The sequence below is a fragment of the Atractosteus spatula genome, chromosome 5 (genome assembly GCF_055471065.1).
Source record: "Atractosteus spatula isolate fAtrSpa1 chromosome 5, fAtrSpa1.hap1, whole genome shotgun sequence".
In the NCBI taxonomy this organism is placed as follows: domain Eukaryota; kingdom Metazoa; phylum Chordata; class Actinopteri; order Semionotiformes; family Lepisosteidae; genus Atractosteus; species Atractosteus spatula.
Window position 1 is genome coordinate 56,977,344 of NC_142710.1, and position 19,198 is coordinate 56,996,541.

Genomic DNA, 19,198 nt, shown 5'->3' on the forward strand with positions numbered 1-19,198 from the left:
TTTTTTGTAGAAGGAGTAAATTGCGCCAAAGCAATGGGACCTGTCATAAAAAAGGAAGACAACAGCAAAGGTATGGAGCTCAGTTCCTACATTTTCCGAAGAAAAAGGTTTCTTTTTGTATAGGAGAAAAAAGGTGAACAGTGAACGCAAGTGGTAAGGCCTGTTGCTGTACAACCACTAAATAATACCAGAAATACAGGTGGAATGGATAACCAACCCACTGACATAAGAAGACATAGTAGAACTACAAACCAGATCTTGGAGGGCTAGTCTGGACCTGCATCTCTAAAATGGCTTGTTTGCAGTTTTGCCTTTATTAGATGCTGATCTCTCTCTGGATTAAAAAAAAATAGGAACAGTCACAAGGAAAGAATGAATGGGACTTTAGTCCATCAGGCTGTACACAACTGTTTCTGTTTCTGCATACCTACTCTTTATGTACTGTAAATGACCATTGCCTCACAAGAAAAATGACACCAAGTCAACGGTTAGGATAAATAATTTAATGCTGTTACACTGTAGATATATTTGCACTCTCACTCACAAAAGGAAAAAAAAAAAAGATAAAACCAGAAGAAATAAACAACAGTCCGTCTTAACATTGCATATACAGCTACAGCTCCCTGCCAGCAATGTGGACCCAGTGCCTGAAAGAGTAGTATCCCACTCTCCCCAGCACATTCACACACACACACAAGAGTCTGGGCAGTGTTTCTAAGACTGACATTGACTGGAGGGCTGCATAAATGGCCCCTCCAAATCTCCAGTGGGCCACACCCTGAGATTTCCCCCATCACCCAGCCTAAGAAACTACTCATATCTGTTTTGTCACTAAATAAATCAGTTGAACAACATAGCAGTACAAACGCTTGCATCCGTGCTATCCTGATCAGCTGTGGTGTAGAGATGCAGTTGTTGGTTTTTAAGCATGTACAGGCTCTATCTCAGAGGGGACGTTCTAGCTTCCCTCTGGAGGCGGGGGGAGAGGGTTGGGGTGGGTGAAAATGGACTCCACCAACCCTGCCTGAGACCACATGTTGATCACTTGCTTTCTGGGCCTCTGCTAGTCAGCAGTTCTGTTTGTTCTGCAATGTTTGGCAACCACACAGTATTTGCAACAACCAGACCAACACTGCTAATGGCACTCAGGGGAATAAAGATGGAGAGAGGGAGGGGGAATTTAATGTTGTTAGGATCAATTGATAATAACAAGGTATCCGCATGGCAAAAACACAAAACTCACTCTCATTCTAAGGAAAAAAAAACATGTTGCTTAGGACATTGTTGGCGAGTTTTTCTGTAAAAAAGCAAAAATAAGTCCAGAGAGAACAGCAAGGAAAAGCAGGGATGGGATACAGGAGAAGAAGCAGATAATAAAGGCTATTTGAAATCTACTTGACTGAACTTATTGCACAAGGAAGGAAATGAGGAAGACAGGGTTGTAAAGTACTGCAGTGGGCTGAAGTAGATTTGCTAATCTAGGACCTAAAGGGTCTCCATTAACTTCAGGGCTTTCTTTGTGTACGCCGTGTACCCTGCTAGCCCATGAGCCTGAGCTCCTCCCTATCAGCTGTGATATAGCTACCAATTAAATTCAAATATCAAAAATCAGATTGCTTTGAACGAAGAACACTTTTTAGACTTCCGTGTACATACTGTTCACAGATTGCAGTGGAAGACTGGGATGTAATTAAAGAGACTGGGATGCAATAAGCAGCAGGTTGAAGGATCTCAACATCAGAGGTTTAATATAGCTTGTAGATAATGGGAGAAGATTAATGATAAAAGAAAGATAATTGAAATGTTCTGCCTCTGGACCGGGTGGCAAAAATAGCTCAGGAAGTGAGACATGGCCCTGCCAGAGGGCTACACTGATATATTCCCAGGCTTGTATATGAGACTTAATAGGTCTTCCGGAGTACTAGAATAGATTTGATAAACTAGATGAACACACTGTTTACGCAGATTACACCAGCTGTGTAATTAGGCCTTACCGTATTTGTATTACAGACCGCTTTTAAATCATCTTGGCCAGATTGACTTCATAGTCCACACCAGCAAAGATTCTTTTTTTTCTGTCAGATGACAACAGAGGCAGGAAAGGTGTAGATTTTCACATGCACCAAAATCCCATCAGCTTTAGTAGTCTCCTATACATCTGATAGAATTCCTGGGAAGTACATCAAATTTACCCTAATAGAATAAAATATTGCATTTCATTATTGTCTAATGATAGAATTATGGTAAGGTAATAAGAATGACTGTAGAACTAAACCACACATCAGGGAGAGTGACAGAAAACAGGTGGTTGTCCACTCATCTCAGTGCCGGACTAGAATCAGGGTGCACAATTATGGGATTTCCATCCATCCTTTATGCTACAGTAAATTACTTAGTGGGCTTGACTAATTGGACAACCTTAGAATTGTTTCCAGGTCTGCAGCAGTTGATCTCTATACGTCCTGCTTTTCACAAATTTCATGTTAAGAGTCTTGGGTTGTTCACTTTTGAAATAGAGCTGATCGTTCTGCCCAATGGAAATACAGGGGCTGTGGAAACCGAATCTGTGCCTGAGCCTTGCTGAGCCAATTCTCTGAGGGTCTCACACTGGCGGGTTGAGCTGAATCAACTCCATTCATCTTCTTTTTATCTCAGACACAACACGGGCGCAGCAATTCCCCCCTGCCAGGAAAAGCACTTTGATCTGGTTGTTGAAATCTCGGTCTACTGTAGAGGCAAGTATCCACACCACTGTGATGCGAAAAAAATGTCCTGCCATGGCCTTTGTGTCCCTTGCTCTTCTGATGTTGAAGTATAAAGATCAAGGCTTCAAGACTTGACAGGAGAACATGAATCGCCTCGCCACTCTCTCACTCAACTTCTGCATCAAGAGCTCTCCCTCAGGGCCTCTGCTGGAGTGATTCAGTCCTGCTCCTAATACTAGCATTAGGCATTCAGTCAGGTTTGGCAAGGGTGGGCATGTATGGCTTATGCAGGAGACGGAAATATCGCGTGTATCTGTGTGCCCTTGTGTGCATTTATTTTTATATCTCAGGCTTCCTCGTGGCACTCCTGGAGGAGGTGTGATTTCTGGGATAACTAACCTTACTTTGAAAATGTTGGGGGGTCCTGGGGCAGTGAGGGGGACTAGTCTGTGGTTGAGGGGCTGGCTGTTGTCAGGAACTGCTGTGAGCGTGGGGACAAATTCTTAGAAAAGATACAGCAGCTCCCAGAAAATATTAGACGGCTGTAATTTAAATATGAGTTTTGACCATAAAACAACTCTTACTTTTCCTTGGAGAGGATTTAGAATTTGTGACTAAGACGGGACCCAAGGAGAAGCGTAAAATGGGACCCAAAGTTAGCGGTCAATATGAGCAGGTGTTCAGTTTCCTCAAGTCTTGATGTGTGTGTGTTCATCGCCCCTTGTCCTGGGCAGGTGCTGAGGGAGAGGGGCGGCAGTGCTAAGAGGATGCTGGCTTGTTGTAGTCCTCCACTCCAGTGATTGTGGCCTTGCAGAAAAAGCAGTCCTTATTGTTCATCAAGTGCTGGTTGATGCAGGCTCTGAGAGACCAACAGAGAACAATGGTTATAATGACTCACACTGTACAAGTGTGCAGACATTCTGCTATGAAGCTGTCTACATTAAAAAAAAATATATGAATAATTAACTGTAGAAGCTCTGATGACAACAACATGGCTCATTATCTCGTCGTTTTAGAAGCTTTCCCAGTCTTGCAGGACACATTTCAAGTAATGTATTTCTACCACGTACCATTAGAGCTAATGTTGTAAACCTTAAACATGTTTGCCTGTAGAAAAGTGGAATTAAAAAATGGTGCTTTTACAATGACTCTTCCAGAAAAGAACCCTGGACCCTTGTGCTGGTACTCACTTGCATGACTTGTGGGAACAGGGCTTGAAGACAGCAGAGATGGGATGGGCGTAGCAGATAGGACACAGGTCCTCTTCGCTGGTGGGCTGAGGAGAGTACACACAGACAGTGGTCAGAGTGGCACTCATCAGAAAATGTCTGAATTTGTATCGAGTATCACCTAGTTTGTGTGCTATATATAATACTGGTGTACAAAAGGTGGCTTTTACAATAGCTGTTACAATTTTTTATATGCTTTATATAATGCTTATATATACTTCAAATACCACTTTTATCCTCCATGTTTTCTTGTTTAACTTTAGTCTTGCCCTGTAAAAAGTTTAGGGTAGTGAATTTCCTTTTGCACGTTTCCTGATTCATGCACATTAACACATACACTTTTTTTACATTTAACCCAGATATTACCGTTAACGAATACGCTTCTGTGCCCTGCTACACTCTACTGAGACAAAACCATAATTCACCACAGCAAAAGTTTATAAGGGTATTGATTGTTCTTTCCCCAGTGGGCCATGATGTAGGACATATATCACAAATCAATCACCTAATAAACTGCCTCCCTCTTGGCTCCCATGAAAGACACCCTAACAGCATACCTAGAAAAGATTCTCTGCACAACTGACATCACAACCCAAGACGAATCATCATTGTGGGGAAAAGAAGCCTATATTTAAATTTATATGTATGCAAACATAAACATAAAGCTCTCTGCGATCAATCTAGCCTGGATCTTCAGTTTCCCTTGTGCTTCTCCTAGTGCACTAGCTTAATCAGAGATAAGGATCAGCATGGAGTAGACCGTGTTAATCTTGTTTAATGCACAGGCACATCTTAATTAGCTCTCCAGTGATTTGCCTGCTAATGGTTCTGGGAGCACTATCCCCAGGACAACCAGTGCTTCTTAAACTGTACCAGCAAGCCAGGTGAAAAAAACTGTAAACAGTTACAGTTTCCTGTAAAGAGGTTTATTATGCACCCTATACCAGAGACATCTGGAGCCACAGCCATTTTATACAAGCTTTTCAGTGCAATATGTAAATTACTGACAATGGATTATGCTAGGTATAATAATGTATAATAATTTAACTATTTATTGTTACATTATGTCTGCTGTAGAATAGTCCAATAATCACAAACTGAAATTCAAGCAAATACTACAAGCTACAGTCTGCATGGCTTATGAGACTCACATACTGGGTGACACTCAAAGACACGGAGATAAGGTTTTTTTTCCTCTGTGGACGGAGAAACATTAACAGTACTGTAAAATAGCTTTACCTTACTGATTACTCGGGTCAAGTTATGTGAGAAAATGGTACCAGCCGAAGAAGATTCTAGCTGAAGAGCACTTCCGAAAGACAATGAGAAACTTTAAACTTGTATACAATGATCATCATCGCGACTGGGTATGACCAACTTTGCTGGGTATTATTTCTACTGTTTCAAACAAATCAGTACATACACTGCACCAGAATAAAAAAGGCACTCAGGGAGAGATGTGACAGGTGTCCCTTATTGAACACCACGCCTTTATGAATCCACAAACAGCTGTTTTCATGCTAATGGGAAATACTACACATATACAGAATTCAAATGGATCATTTTGGACTCTTTTCCCAGAATCTGCTGATTCAACACGGAGAACAGTGCAGTGCAGCCAGGTCAAAACAGGAATCGTTTGCTATCTGATTCTGGTTACACTTGTGGCCATCGAGATCAATAAATGCATCATTCAGAAAACTTCTAAGACATTACTTTTTTTTGGCTTTGAAATGTGTAAGTCTATACCTTATGAAGCAAAGCTCTGAAGGTAAAGGGCCATAATCATAAAAGATTTTTCAGTCGCACTCACTCGTACATTTGCTAAATCAGCATGAAACACTTAAACCACCAAAGAGACTCTTAAATTAACATCCGAAAAGAATTATGTGACATTTTAAAGCTTTTGTAATGGAAAAAAGGAGATGTAAACAATGAAATTGCCTTAGGAGTACAATCTGAAGTCACTAAAATTTAGCACTATATTTCTGAGTCAGCAACAAGCTTTAGGGTAATTCCAAATGTAAAGAAATTGTCTTATTTTTAGTTAAAATGTGACATACATTTTTTTTCCTATTGGCCTCATACGTTCAATATTCTACAAGAGAGTTATGGAGAAATACCCCTAATACAAAAAGCAAAGTTATCAAAAGACCTAATAATGTTCTTCAAAATCCTCACTTAAATTCTATTTATATGTTTTATTCTTAAGTAAAAAAACTTCACATGACATGCAATTGGTGAATTTATTAGATGAACATATGCATAATCTTACATTCTCTGTGAGAGCTGTTCAAAGTAAGAAGCTAGTGAGAATTCCTCTGATAACACAGAACGGCCCCAGTGAAAAAGTGTTGTCATGCAGATCAGGTATTCGTCAAAAAATGTGGTTTTCTAATCACTTTCAGCTCCTTTTGGTTGCAGATGCAAACCAATTCTTAAGAAGTATCCAAATGCAGAAGCCATTTTTGGATACTTAAGGGACTGAAGTTGACTGAAATTATTTTCTGCAATTACCGAAGTGATCTTTGCATCAGAACATGTCACTAACCCCCCAATATCTACAGCAATTATAATTTATCCGCATGACATTTTCAGAGCTGAACAATATGCCCAAGATCTGTAATAATTCAGACAGCTAAAGGTTGCTTTCTGAAGAATAATCTGACTGCTGGATCAGTGACCACACTGTTCCTACTTTATGCTTCAATCAAACCCTTTGTTTGATTTTCTATTATCTCATGTTTAATGGAATAGTAGCTAATGTACTATAAATACCAGTTCAGGGAAATTACAGCAACTATTGGACTAGGAAAAAGTTTTTTATAATATGTTTGCTCAAACCAGGTATTCCCCAGCATTGTTCCTTAGAAAACTCCAGATATTAAAGCCATTAAAGCTACATCTATCCCAACAATTACAGCAATGTAAAGCATGCTTCAGCTCCCTCACAATACATGGACCATGTATGGCCTCAGGCAAGGTACAAACTGGCCTGTAGAAGGCACTCTGCTTATTCGTAATGTCACATCTTTCTTTCTCTGAGAGACAGACTTCAGTACCACCAATCCTTTTCCTCAACTTGTGTCCCTTTCACAGGCTAGATGTTTTTCCATAACCACGCACAAGTGAAGGCTTTCTCCCTCACTGCAGTGAACATTCTCAGAGGTTTCCCCAAGGACTCAGCAAATGAGCTGGAGCTTTATGGCCTGCAATCATATCTTTTTGTGTCATTAGAGCCACCTATTCCATCACGTTAGTCTTTGATCTGTCTCAGAGTGTGTGCAGACAGTTCAGACACGTTGTGTTGTTTTTGCTATCGTTGGGTTGTTCTTTAGCTCAGGTTCAGAAGTGCCTGGTTAATGACAGTGACAAGATAGCATGTGGTGACTTGACTCTCAGTAAAAGTGACTGTGAAGCTAAAAATTGCTGCTTTGATCCGTACAGCACCGTGTTTGACCAGTTTGCATCTTGCCCCTGTGGAACACACCTTCTGGGATTCCCATGATTTCTCGGGATAATACTGTACGTGATGAACTGATATATCAGTCTGTATGCCTGCAGAGATTCCATAAGCTCAGTCATGCCTAACAGGTTAGAAACTCTTTCTCAGTTTGTTATTTCCAGCTGGTCATAAAACGGTTGCCTTGGCTGTTTCGTCTATCATATCTTATTCCCGACAGCGGCTGATGCACTGCCCCAGCCAGTATGTAAAGACCATGCATTGATCTTGATTTTAGACATTCTGTTATTCTGCAAGAGCTCTCATGCAGGGCAGGTCTGAATGGGAGTGAACTGTATATACAGTACATTGCAAAAGCAGAGTAGCACAATAGAACAGCAACGATTCACAAAGTTGAATTGGTTGGGTCCCCACTTTGAAGTGTCCACTTTTCAGAGGATCTTGGTGCCTGCGCTGACTTTTCCATCTTCACTACATGTGCTTTAAAGGAAAGTGTTTGGTCCAATGTTACTCCCAAACAGACAATGTTTTTAGAGATAATCCGTGGGGATTCGGATTGTTTAATTTCCGAATGGCTACTCAACAGCATGGTTGAAAGGCCAACGCCTGTGTCTCCATCAGGTCGAGGCGATGCAGGTTGTTACTATAATCAGCTGAGATGTAGCTTGGTGCACATCAGTCTCTTCTCGACCAACACAAAGATTTTTTTCCTGCGACCTGATGGAAACATCCTGGAGAACTGGCGCTAGAATGCTGTGTTGTCTGATTCTACTTTTTTGTCTTCTCCATTGGTCCTATGTCTCCCACATCTGTACATAAAAACATCTCTACAAGACATCAGATAAGTTGCACTAGGTGGCAGCTGTGCACTATTTCAAAGACTTTGGCGAGCAGGATTTGGTGACTTAGTGTGTTGCCTGCTACTGACAAATCTGTAATTGCAGTTGCCTGTTACCAGCCTTCTCTTAAAATCTCTCTTCTTACTGCTCTTAAACATGCACGTTATATTTTGCTAGGTTTTTGTCCTAGCAATAGCTTCCAGGTACTGCTTCCTTTAAGATTAGTGTATTACTTCCTAGTTTTACACAGCCAGGATGGAGAAAGGCCAAAAATAAAATAGAACAAGAATAATATAGTAATCAGTAACCACTGTCCAGTAAATCCCTCAATATCCTTCTTTTGATTAAATCTAGCAATATTGTAAGAAAATCCCCAAATCCCACATGGCAATGATTCCCAAGAAATTGCGAAAGCCTGCTTTAATTGCATAGCCTCTGCTAATTTTGTAGGAATTGGGAAGGAAAGATTATGTATGTACATTATGATGGAAAGCTGGGATTTTTTAACCTAGTTTACTGATTGAAAAAGACTTATTTTGCATCTATACATTTGATCCTAAATGTCTAAATCTGCCTCTATAAAGCAGGCAATTACAGAGTGGCTTTGCTTTGTGTCTTCTTGTCCAACACAAAGGATTCCCCAACTCTGTGTGTAAAAAGGGTTCTGTATTTTCTGGTCTAAACACACCTTCACTAAATGTGCCTTTTGGTGTCCTCTTTTCGAGTGTTCTTTCTTAATAATGAGGAGAGTAGGTCTAGCTTTGTTAGTTTCTTTCAGGAAAGGTTTCTCACCTTTAGCAATGTAGCAATGTGAATAATAGGGAGTAAAATTATTCAAAGTACTGCTGCTAAAGAAATGCACTAGAATTAAAAATTAATAAAAGTTTTGAACTTCCACTGCACTGAATCTAGACTGGGATAGAGAGAGAGTTGACTTTGACTCTCTTTCGTCATGATGAAGCCAGACATCTCCAGTGGCTGGTAAGAGCATGACATCACCTGGGGAGAAGTCTCCAGAGAGAGAGAGAGAGAGGAAGATAGTGAGAAAAGACTTGAACGTTTGGAAATGATGGTTTAACACGCTGAATCTCTGCCTGAATTCTAACCAAGGTGAATCTCGATCCTGTGAACAGAATGGTTTTTCACAACTGTGCAAACACAGTGAAAAAAAATAAACAGCACAGAGTTTCAATATAGTATAGGTGACTTTAGCAAGTAAGTCACTTAATAAAAATAGGGTGTGCTTTGCTGGATGCCTTTCCCGTCTTGGAAGGCTAGTATACTACAGTTTCATGTAGCTCTATATTAAGTGGCTGTGCTTGTCTGCCCTTCCTGTGCTGAAAGTCAGTCCGTCCCCTGACAGTGAGATTCAATATCAGGCTGGCGTCTGGAATCTCTTTCTCCTCTGACTCTGGGAACAAAACACCTACTGCCATCTAAACACTTTCCTTCCTATCAGACAGAGCTGGGTTTCAAGTGTGGAAGCAGGATGCAGGTACCATGCGAATGAGCAGCAACAATGGTACTGCAGTACATATGCATCCATCCACCCCCCATTTATCCTTCCATCCATTCATTCATCCATCCATCCTGGCAATGTGAAGCACACAGGTATGGGAGGCCAGCCTGTCTATCCCTATCTCCAGAACAGGATTGGGAAATGCTGCTCTGCTGGTCTTTGGGTCTACACTTGTAATCAACTCAGACTTGCAGCAAAAAAAAGAGACAAAAAGTCCATAGTTCTTTTTTGTATGTGCTTCTTTTAGGGTTAATAATATGAATAATATGCTATTTAAGTTTTTAGAATATATTAAAATACAGAAAAACAGTAAAATATTTCAAATGTATTATTAATGTATGACTGTTTAGGGTCTGCAGTCAAAGATGCACATAGATGGTTCTCTGTAGTGCACCTGTCTACGTATTTACTGTATAGAGTCAGTAGCAGACACAGAACACAGATTCTGATTCCAAACACTACACCAGGGTTAATCCAGAACAGCCTCTGTCTGTAAAAAACACTGCAACACCACAGAGGTTTCGAGGTCAAACATTATGCACAGGGCATAATTCCCATCCCATCCCCATAATTCCCATTCCCTTCCCATCCCACAAAATCTATGTACCAATAATGGAAGTACAGTTTGGTTATGTGTTGCTCCCAATACTGTCAATAGATGAGATGCTGTAGTTGGTCCAAGAATAATGAATCATCTACAGTACACTGCATATGATGGTTATGCAAAACTTGACTTGCATATAACAATCTCTTAAAAACTGTTTGATGATTTTTCAAATTAGCCAGCTAATAACAAAAATGGTTGCAGCCTGTGCTGTAACTGAACCAGACACAGTTCTGAAAAAATCCAGCTCCAGCGTTGAGCACAGGGTAAAACCACACCACAATGCTGTCTGCCCCTCTGGAGTAAAGAGTATGACACGATTCACGCAGGACAGCAAGGTTGAATATCAGAAATCCGACTGTCAAGTTCTGTAATCCTGCTTTCAATATCAAAGAGCATTCAGTAGCATGTCTCCTACATTGAGCAACTGTGTATCAGATCGCTCATATCAAACGAGCCTTTTAAATCGAATGAGAACACATGGCATAAAAATTGTGTCTATATGACACCTAAGGACGCTATAGTGCTTTCAGCTGAACAAATGATTATGCATTGAGATGTAGCACAACACAGAAGTCTTCATATGACAGTATGTTGAAATGGAAAAAAAACAGCAGGATTGTGGGGAATGAGTCTGGGGATGTGACACGAATATAAACTGGATTTAGGTCAGCTTGTAGAAAAGTGTATTGCATTTATTAGAAGCACATGGCACAACCTGGCCTTAAGGTTAGTACCCTTCCAGCTGGTAATGGAAAAAATCACACAACTCTTAAATAAAAGAAAATAGATGGACTTCTAGCACATGGAGAGAAGAAATCAAATCAAATTCTTTACATCCTACACCAGCCATTTTTGTTTAAGAAGAAACTTGTTTCTTTGTGACCTATTACTGATAAGAATTTGAATATTTTAATAATTTACTATTTAGTATTTTTGATTGTAAGGGAAAAGGCTGAATTTAAAAATTTAAAAGGTGATTTTGATTCTGGTGACTGGACTGAGTCTGATGTGGTACTTCTTAGTTGTTTCTGTGCAAATGGGATGAACTTAGCGTTAATACAGTCAAAGTGTGATGGTGTTAAACAGAATGCTCACCAGCTGCTGTTCGTGCTGTGGAAGAGTTTCACTATAATTATTCACAGCCTGTGCACATGGGACATGGTGATTCCTGAAAGAGAGAGAGGCTAGAAACTACCCTGCCCTGAAACTACCATCTGTCTCTTGACCAGTGTATTCAAGACAATAGGCAAAAGACATCCTAGACGACCTGTAGGACCAAAAGACAGCTCTAGAAAAGTCAATATTCCAACTGAAATGGTCTGCATAAAACGGAAAAAAACAACAACTCTAATTTAAAGTTCTCTTTAAAGCACGGGCCAGTGGTTAGCTCTGCCAATTCAAAACTGAAAAGCCACAAGATGCTGACAACAGAAAGACAGTTCAAAGAGGTGTATCTGTTTGCATCCGCCTGTGATTTCAGGTCCTCAATTGTGTGATATTTTCCCCCTGTGTTTTGATTGCCAACGTACTAGACGCTAGACTAGACCAGAATCGGAGGCAATGCTAAGGAAGCTGACTATCGCCAGTGTGGCTGAGGAGCTCTATGATTATTCACTACTCTTGCAATGCAAATTATTCACCCTTGACACTTCCTTTCAGTAAAAAGAATTTTTAACCAGTTCGACAGCTTCATCAAAAAACATGGAGAAACATTGCATTTGAATATAACTGATACTGGAATTCATATTCAGTGCACACCATAATATATTAACCTTAGTGCAAACAGTATTTGCTCTATGTTGTATTTTTTCATCTGTAACTTGAATTTTTTCCCCTCTGTTACAGTAGTGCTTTGAGACAGTCTTCACTTTGCAGTGGTGTTACAGTAATAATTAATGACTTTCTTCGTAATAAATGAAGTACAGAATGTAGATATAGATGTAATGAGCTACCCCTTTATGATAAAGGAAGCCTTATAAACAAAGCTTGATTGTGTGGAAGAAGTGAGGCAAGCCCTAATTATTTCTGCGTGAGACGTATGGGAACAGTGCTTGTTATAATCCTAGAATCTTTTCCTTGGGTGTCTGCTCTTTCCAAAAATAAAAGCGAGCAGAATCTGAAGGAGAGGGGAAAGAGCAGCCGAGGAGAGTGTGAATAATTTACCAAGGACCCCATTTCTTTTGATCAGGTTTCCTTTGCAGAGGAACTGGGATTTGTTCTCAAGGACATTTCTGTGGAGGAAGGTCAACCTCAATGCCCAAGCTGTGTTAGAGTTAGAGCCATTAAAAGCCCTGGCATACCTACAGAGGGAGTCTACAATTCCTCCCTCTCTCTGTTCCAGGAAGGCCACCCTCACCACCATCGTCAGCAGGCTGCAGGCTGCTTCATTCTGCCCTGACTCAGCCTGACTGCCCTGGGCTCGACTCTGCCCATACAGTATATGCAACACAGCAGAAGGGGGGCAGGACTTTAGATACAAAAACCTCCAAAACTGCAAATATTCTTGGAAAACTCAGAGGAAAACCGCAGTCTAATCTTGTGTTTTACCAGGCTATTCCTGTTTTTTTTTTCTGAAAAGCAGCTCTTTTTTTACAACCTACAAAAAGAGATGGGTTCTGGCTCCTTAGCTGATGTGATGTTAGGAAGAATGAGAGTGATGCTTGTACAGTGGCAGCGGTGAAGATGGATACTGGCTTCACACTAATAATCAGGAACTAAAATACGCCACAGCTGTACTATGGGAGATAAGTTTGAATTTTGATTATGTTTCTCATTCATTTATTATGGCAAGGTGGAGGTATTGTTAGCAGAGGAGGTTTCACTGAAACGTATGATGAAGGTTTCCCAGAAAGCAATGTTACATTTAAAAAAAAATAATTTGAACAAGAAAACAATGAAAACAGTTGGTTACTGTATGTAACATTTTACACTTCTTCTTGTGGCAGATATGCAAAACATTTCTACAGTGCCATGTAACAATTTGTCATCTAATACATTTTCATTGAGACAAAAAAGTGAGTTTTACTATACTTTCTATGTTTTCTGTGTGTGCAAGGTAATGTTGACCGTAAGTCACATACTAGTAACTGCAATAAAGACCGGTCTTGTCTTGTGTTAAGTGCAATAGATGCAAAAAAGCTTTAAAACAATTGTAAGCTGAAAAGCCTACTTTTCATTATTGCAGATTTTACAAAGTAATACAACCAGTGTTCCAAAACAATATTAATTTACTACTACTAGCAAAAAGCAGGGATGAAATCACTGCTGCATAAAATGGGTATGAGATTCATGTGTTTTGGATCATGAGGAATTGTAATGAATGCTGAGGCAGTTCCACAAATCCACTGTGTGATTATATGGATAAATTACTGTAGATCTCAAGAGGCTATGATACTTTTTATACAGAGAGAAGTGAGAAAATCACAATCAAACAACGTTAAGGAGGATGTACCAATACGGCCTTTAATTGGTAAAGGAAATCCTATCCATATGCATTGGCTTAGATGGGTTTGCACTTTTGTGCTTTACAATAATCCAACTGATTTAAAGTCAACCAAGTCTTTCAGTATGGACTCTCCTCTATTAAACCCTCCACTTAAACTCACTGTGGAGCTCCGTATAATTGGTTTATGGATTTGTACACTTCAATCTGGCAGTGTCTTTACAATTGTACTGCAGTGAAACACTGCTTTCAGACTTTCAGCGCCAGCACAGAGCATTAAGAGACTCTGCGCGATGAAAGAAGTCCATTTCAGATTACGGGCCCATCCCCTAACCTCCCAATTCAATTAATAAATGCATTAGTTACAGGAGAAGCAAGTGATGTGTCAGCAGATTTGGCAGTGACTGATAGCAGCCTTCACAGAAGACACCCCCCCACTCATCCTGCCCCACCCCTCCCCACCGGCTTCTAACAGAGGTTAGATTGCAGATCTCATCACATTCTGTACTGCATGCTATTTGGCAGGGACAGTTTGCTCATGAGGCAAGTGCTTCTTAAAAGGAATAAGCCATTCATAGGTATGATTTCTTGACAGAAAAAACTTACTCCCCCCACCAAACACTGGATATTCTAAAAAACACACCTCATTGAAAAAAAAAAGAATTCAAATGTAAGACTCTTTTGGTATATTCATATTCTCCTTGTATAGCATGTGGTACCTTAACAACCTGTGGGATGAGATACTGTATACTTCTGCCTTTGTTTAAGTAAATTTTTGTAATTTGAATAATTTAAGAATTATAATATTCACTAGACTGATTTCATAGAGTCAGTGAGAGTCAAAGCTTTGGCAATTTGACATACAAAGGTAGATATAAGAATAACAAGAGATGCTGAATTGAAAGAAACACATTTGATTGTGCAAGGCTTGGCACCTTTCTGGCTCTTTCATTTGATAAATTGAAGACTGTTGGCCTGTGTACCACTTTTATGGGGTATATGCAAAGAGGATAATCTTAATCTGCTGAAAGTATGGTAAAATGCAATCATGTTTATTTCTGTTCAAGGAAAATAATGGACAAGAAATATGGGTTGCTATTTTTGAGCATGAGCCCACCCGAGTTCTTATTTATAGCGTAAACATGCAGAATATGCACTGACATTGTAGTCTCCCAAAACACATTAAAGGGGAACTGCAGTCCCAATTTCTCAGAACGGTTATTGGATCGGTAACAAAATAAATTCATTGACGTTATAGAAAAAAATCGACAAATTTCAAATTAAGCACAAAATCGGGAACTTTGTGAAAGTATTGTAAGTCTCCGTGTTGTTGCAAACCCCTGGTCTCACCATGGGAGAGAGCAAGATTTGCACAAATTGCGACGTGAAGCGGCCCTTCCTGCTCACTAGTCTCCGTAATGACTAATGTACTGTGATGTACGATCAAATAAGTACAGGTTGTGCAGCAGACATTTCACCACAGAAATGTTCCAGCGTGATCTGCATGCAGAGTTAACAAAATAAATGTATTCACAAGCCTGCTTATTTACAATGCCACAGGGCCAAATTATGTCACCGTACCTTGTGATGACAATGCGTTGTTCTGAATCCCAGAATATGGAGCTCCACATACAGTACCTGGGAATTTTGCCTAAAATTGGAGGTTTTTAAAAGTTACTGTGTACATTTGCTTTCACTGTGGTTTGAAATGCTCTCATCAATGTTGATTCTTTCTAACCCCCAAACATAAAAAAAGCATTGCAATTCCCCTTTAAGTAGAAAGGGAATGCTCTCATTGCAACATAATAACCCTGCTTTTCCAGAAACAGAAAAACAGTTCTGTGTGCGCATGGCTTTCATTCTATTCTATATGCATCTGAGAACACTTTATCCATAAAGGAACACTGAATTCGGGATGCCTAAATGTATGCAGGAGTTTAAATCTGTTGAAGGTTTTCTAAGGGCATTTACCGCTTCAGTGGCAGTGAAAATTTGAGAGAGGAGTGAGAAGCAGGGTCAAGGGCAGACAAACAGACGCTTTCATGATTAGGCTCTGAACCCTTAGGGATGTAAGCAAATGGCCTCCTCTCTCTGTTCCTTCTTTCTCTCCATCTACTTTCTCTCTTGCTTTGACTGTATTTGAAAGCAACCCCAGGCATAAAATGCTTCTAAATGCCCCAGTCCATCAAAGACGTTCCACTTCCATGTCGGCTACTGTAGCAGCAAAGGAAATCCAGTCTGACCTTTCTACCCTTCAGCTGCAGTGGCTGTGGTGTTAGTATGTTTCGCTCAGTGGGATATGCCATACCCGAGAATGAGGAGTCTTTGTCATGGAAAAGCACAAAACAGCAGGCACTATCACAGAACCATCTGATACAGATGCTCATGATCAACGCTGGTATTTACACAAAAAGGGCAAGGAAGTTTAGTGGGAAAATTTAGACAGCTGGGTTTAGTATAGTACACGGTGGTGGACACTTGTCACAGAAGCGCTTTGAAAACAAGTATTAATTCATAGACAAACTTTGACAAAATTGTCTCATGACGATTGTTTCATGTCACCCAACCTTCTCTTAAATGAATGTATCAGACGCTGGTGCAAGGACAGGGAAGAAGGTGATGTGTGACCTTTTTGAGACGCAGGCTTATCAGGGATAGCGTGGTATTTATGAGCCTCGCACTGTGGGAGACACGAGCCCCTGCCTCCCCACGGGCCTGCAACTTCGGAAGGCCTCTCCTGCGCTCTGTCCCTCCACAGACAGTGGTGCCAGCTGGAGACAGCAGTCCAGTGGCTCAGCACTGCAGTGCTGACCTTTCAGAACAGCTGTCATCAGGAAGTATGGGTTTTACTGTCATTCCCTTTGCAGAGTGTTTACTACAGTAAATTTGGCAGTTTTTTGCCCTTTATTTGTGTTGGCATGGTGTAGGTGGTGGCGGTGAGGTTTCAGCTGGGGGAAATTCAGCTTTACTGTTGTGCAAATGAGCGAGTGAACTATTTGGAACCAAGCCAGACGGCATACAGAGGCGCTGGCTGCAAATCTCCATCAAAGCTTCCAATCCTGTAAATTGCTATTCCATTTCGTTAAGAAAAAATCAGATGATTATTATTATTTTTGTCAACACTCCTCTCATTGCTATTGCTGTGAGAATTGACGATTACTTTGTCCTGCCTAATCTGGGCACAACATGGTTTGAACACACACAGAGCTAGAAGGTGAAATTATCACGTTCCTCCAGGTGCTTAAATCAAATACCGCAATTTACATCTCTGTCAATTTCATTTCTCTTTTTTGATATTCTACAAAGACTTTTGTGATTGAGTGACATGTCAATGAAAAATCTATTGCAACCATCCTGAAGAAAATTTGCTGCTCCCTGCTTTGCAGCTTTTGTGTGTTGCTCTTGGCACTTCTATATCAATCTTTCATTTATTTATTTTCAAAGCTTTCATCTTCTTTGTCTGGTCTTTTCTGATCCCACAATACCAAACAACCCATGCTGTACTCTTGTATAAAAAGTCGAACGGCAAAGGTAACCCAAAGGGCTAAAATAATATTTTCAAGCAAGACAAACGACTTAAAAACGTTGTTAGGCTTGGAAGAAAAGTACTTTTCTCTGGCTCATAAAACAGTCAATTAGATGTTGTACAGAAGGTTCAAAGAAGGTTGTGCTTTTCTTTGTCTTTTTTAAACAGAGTCTCTGTGTTCCATGTCTTATAGCACAGGTTTATTATAATACACCCTAAAAGGTTAATATAAGTGCTTATCCTTCCAGTCTCCCCAAACACTCATTCCCTCATTTCTCTTTTTACAATCTATTCTCTCTTTTCTCTGCTGTTTGCATTTCTGTGAGACAGTGGTACAGATTGATGCTGGATCAAGACCTGAGAAGACATCTGTACTTAAATGCTCAGCCGTGTGTTAATGATGCTCCTGAACTCGTCCTTGGGAAAAGCAGTCAGTAAGAAATTGAATGATGCTTACATTAGCAGGGACCGGGTATTCCTAATCTTCCTTACATTGGAGTAGTAAATTTACCTGACCCGGTTTCACTTTCCCTCGTTTATCTCTGCCGAATCTTAATTCCACTGCACAGGCCAGCCACCCTCACCATCGAATATTCCACTGTGCAGATCCTCCAGTCCAGAACAGGAAACTGTTAGTCAATAATGAGGTCAATGTGAGAATGTATTAACTTCTCTGGCTATAATGTGAGCAGTACAAGTGGAGAGAAGACTCCCATTGCCATAGCCTTTGAATATATCGCAAAATATTTTATGGGTATTTTAATGCCACATCTGTTTTTTTCAAAATGAATTCATATATTCTAGCAGAACAAAAAGATACTTCAATGACATGTATCTTTTTACTGAACATGAGATGTATCTCACTTCCAAGAATCTCTGAGGGAATTTCTTAACTGTACTCTGATAACACTCAAAATCCCTGTGAAAATGAATGAAGCTGATATCTAATCCCTTTAAACCCTGACAGTTATAGGGGATTTAGAGTTGCGTAAGATAGGTGTAATTTTTGCTCTCCAAAGGCAATGGTTTTTAAGAAAAGATACAGGTAATTTTGGACGGCTTAGCATGGTGCTTAGTGAGTTCCAAGAGCTCAAAAAGAGCTCTGCCCTTGAGGAGACCGAGATTCTTTTGAATTATTTTAGCAACAAAAAAAAGATCATTATTTTTTTGCAGTATACATTTTATCAATATACATCTGTGATCACAGCCATTCATTACAACCTACATGTCCAGAGCTTTAGCATCAACTCAGGATTCACAAGTGACAGGTGAAAAGGCAGAGGCCTTGTCTAGGAGGTTTTTTCCAAGAGAGTTTACAGTGCAAGCTTGACAAATGGGAAAAGGTTCGCTAATGGAAATACAATAAGCGCTGATGAAAGCTTTGTACTTCACACGAGGATAGTAAAGGTCAGTCCTGGGCAGAGCAATTACCAGTCATCATCCGCCACTTCACCGCAGTTTAAACAGCACATTACCTGGGCCAGACAGCTCAGCTCTCCCTTCCTACTGCCTGTGAAGGTTGTAGACAGGCATCAGTGGCATTTTCATTGGTCTGAATGGTTTGGCAAGGCTTAGTTTGCCTGGGTAGTTGTCAAAGCTGTTCAAAGTGGTTGCTGTTGGCAACTTGTTCAAACTGATACAGGGCAAAAAATGATCTAACTAGATTCTCAGCTACTGGGCAGCCAGACAGGTTTACGAACACTATAATGATTTAATAAAAAGGACTTGAAAAGGACTCGGTGTGACCTTCTTATTAAATCAGCGCGCAGCCTGATCTGTATGGTAACCCATATGTTCGGGGAGTTTACCAATTCTGCGTCTTGCTGTATTAACTTGCTAATTCCCACTGGAAATCCAATAAGAGTATA

At 40.3% G+C, this 19,198-nt stretch overlaps 1 protein-coding gene across 1 annotated transcript in view; it reads right to left on the reverse strand.

The window, feature by feature from the left end:
- Positions 1 to 484: 484 nt before the first annotated feature.
- rnf123 (ring finger protein 123) overlaps positions 485 to 19,198 on the reverse strand; it is a 126,544-nt gene continuing 107,830 nt past the window's right edge. Inside the window, exons 38-39 of the mRNA XM_088917257.1 lie at positions 3,896 to 3,981; positions 485 to 3,564 (exon numbers count right to left, since the gene is read on the reverse strand). Coding sequence (XP_088773383.1) covers positions 3,465 to 3,564; positions 3,896 to 3,981 — 186 coding nt within the window. The 3' untranslated portion in view covers positions 485 to 3,464. The remainder of the gene's footprint in view (positions 3,565 to 3,895; positions 3,982 to 19,198) is intronic.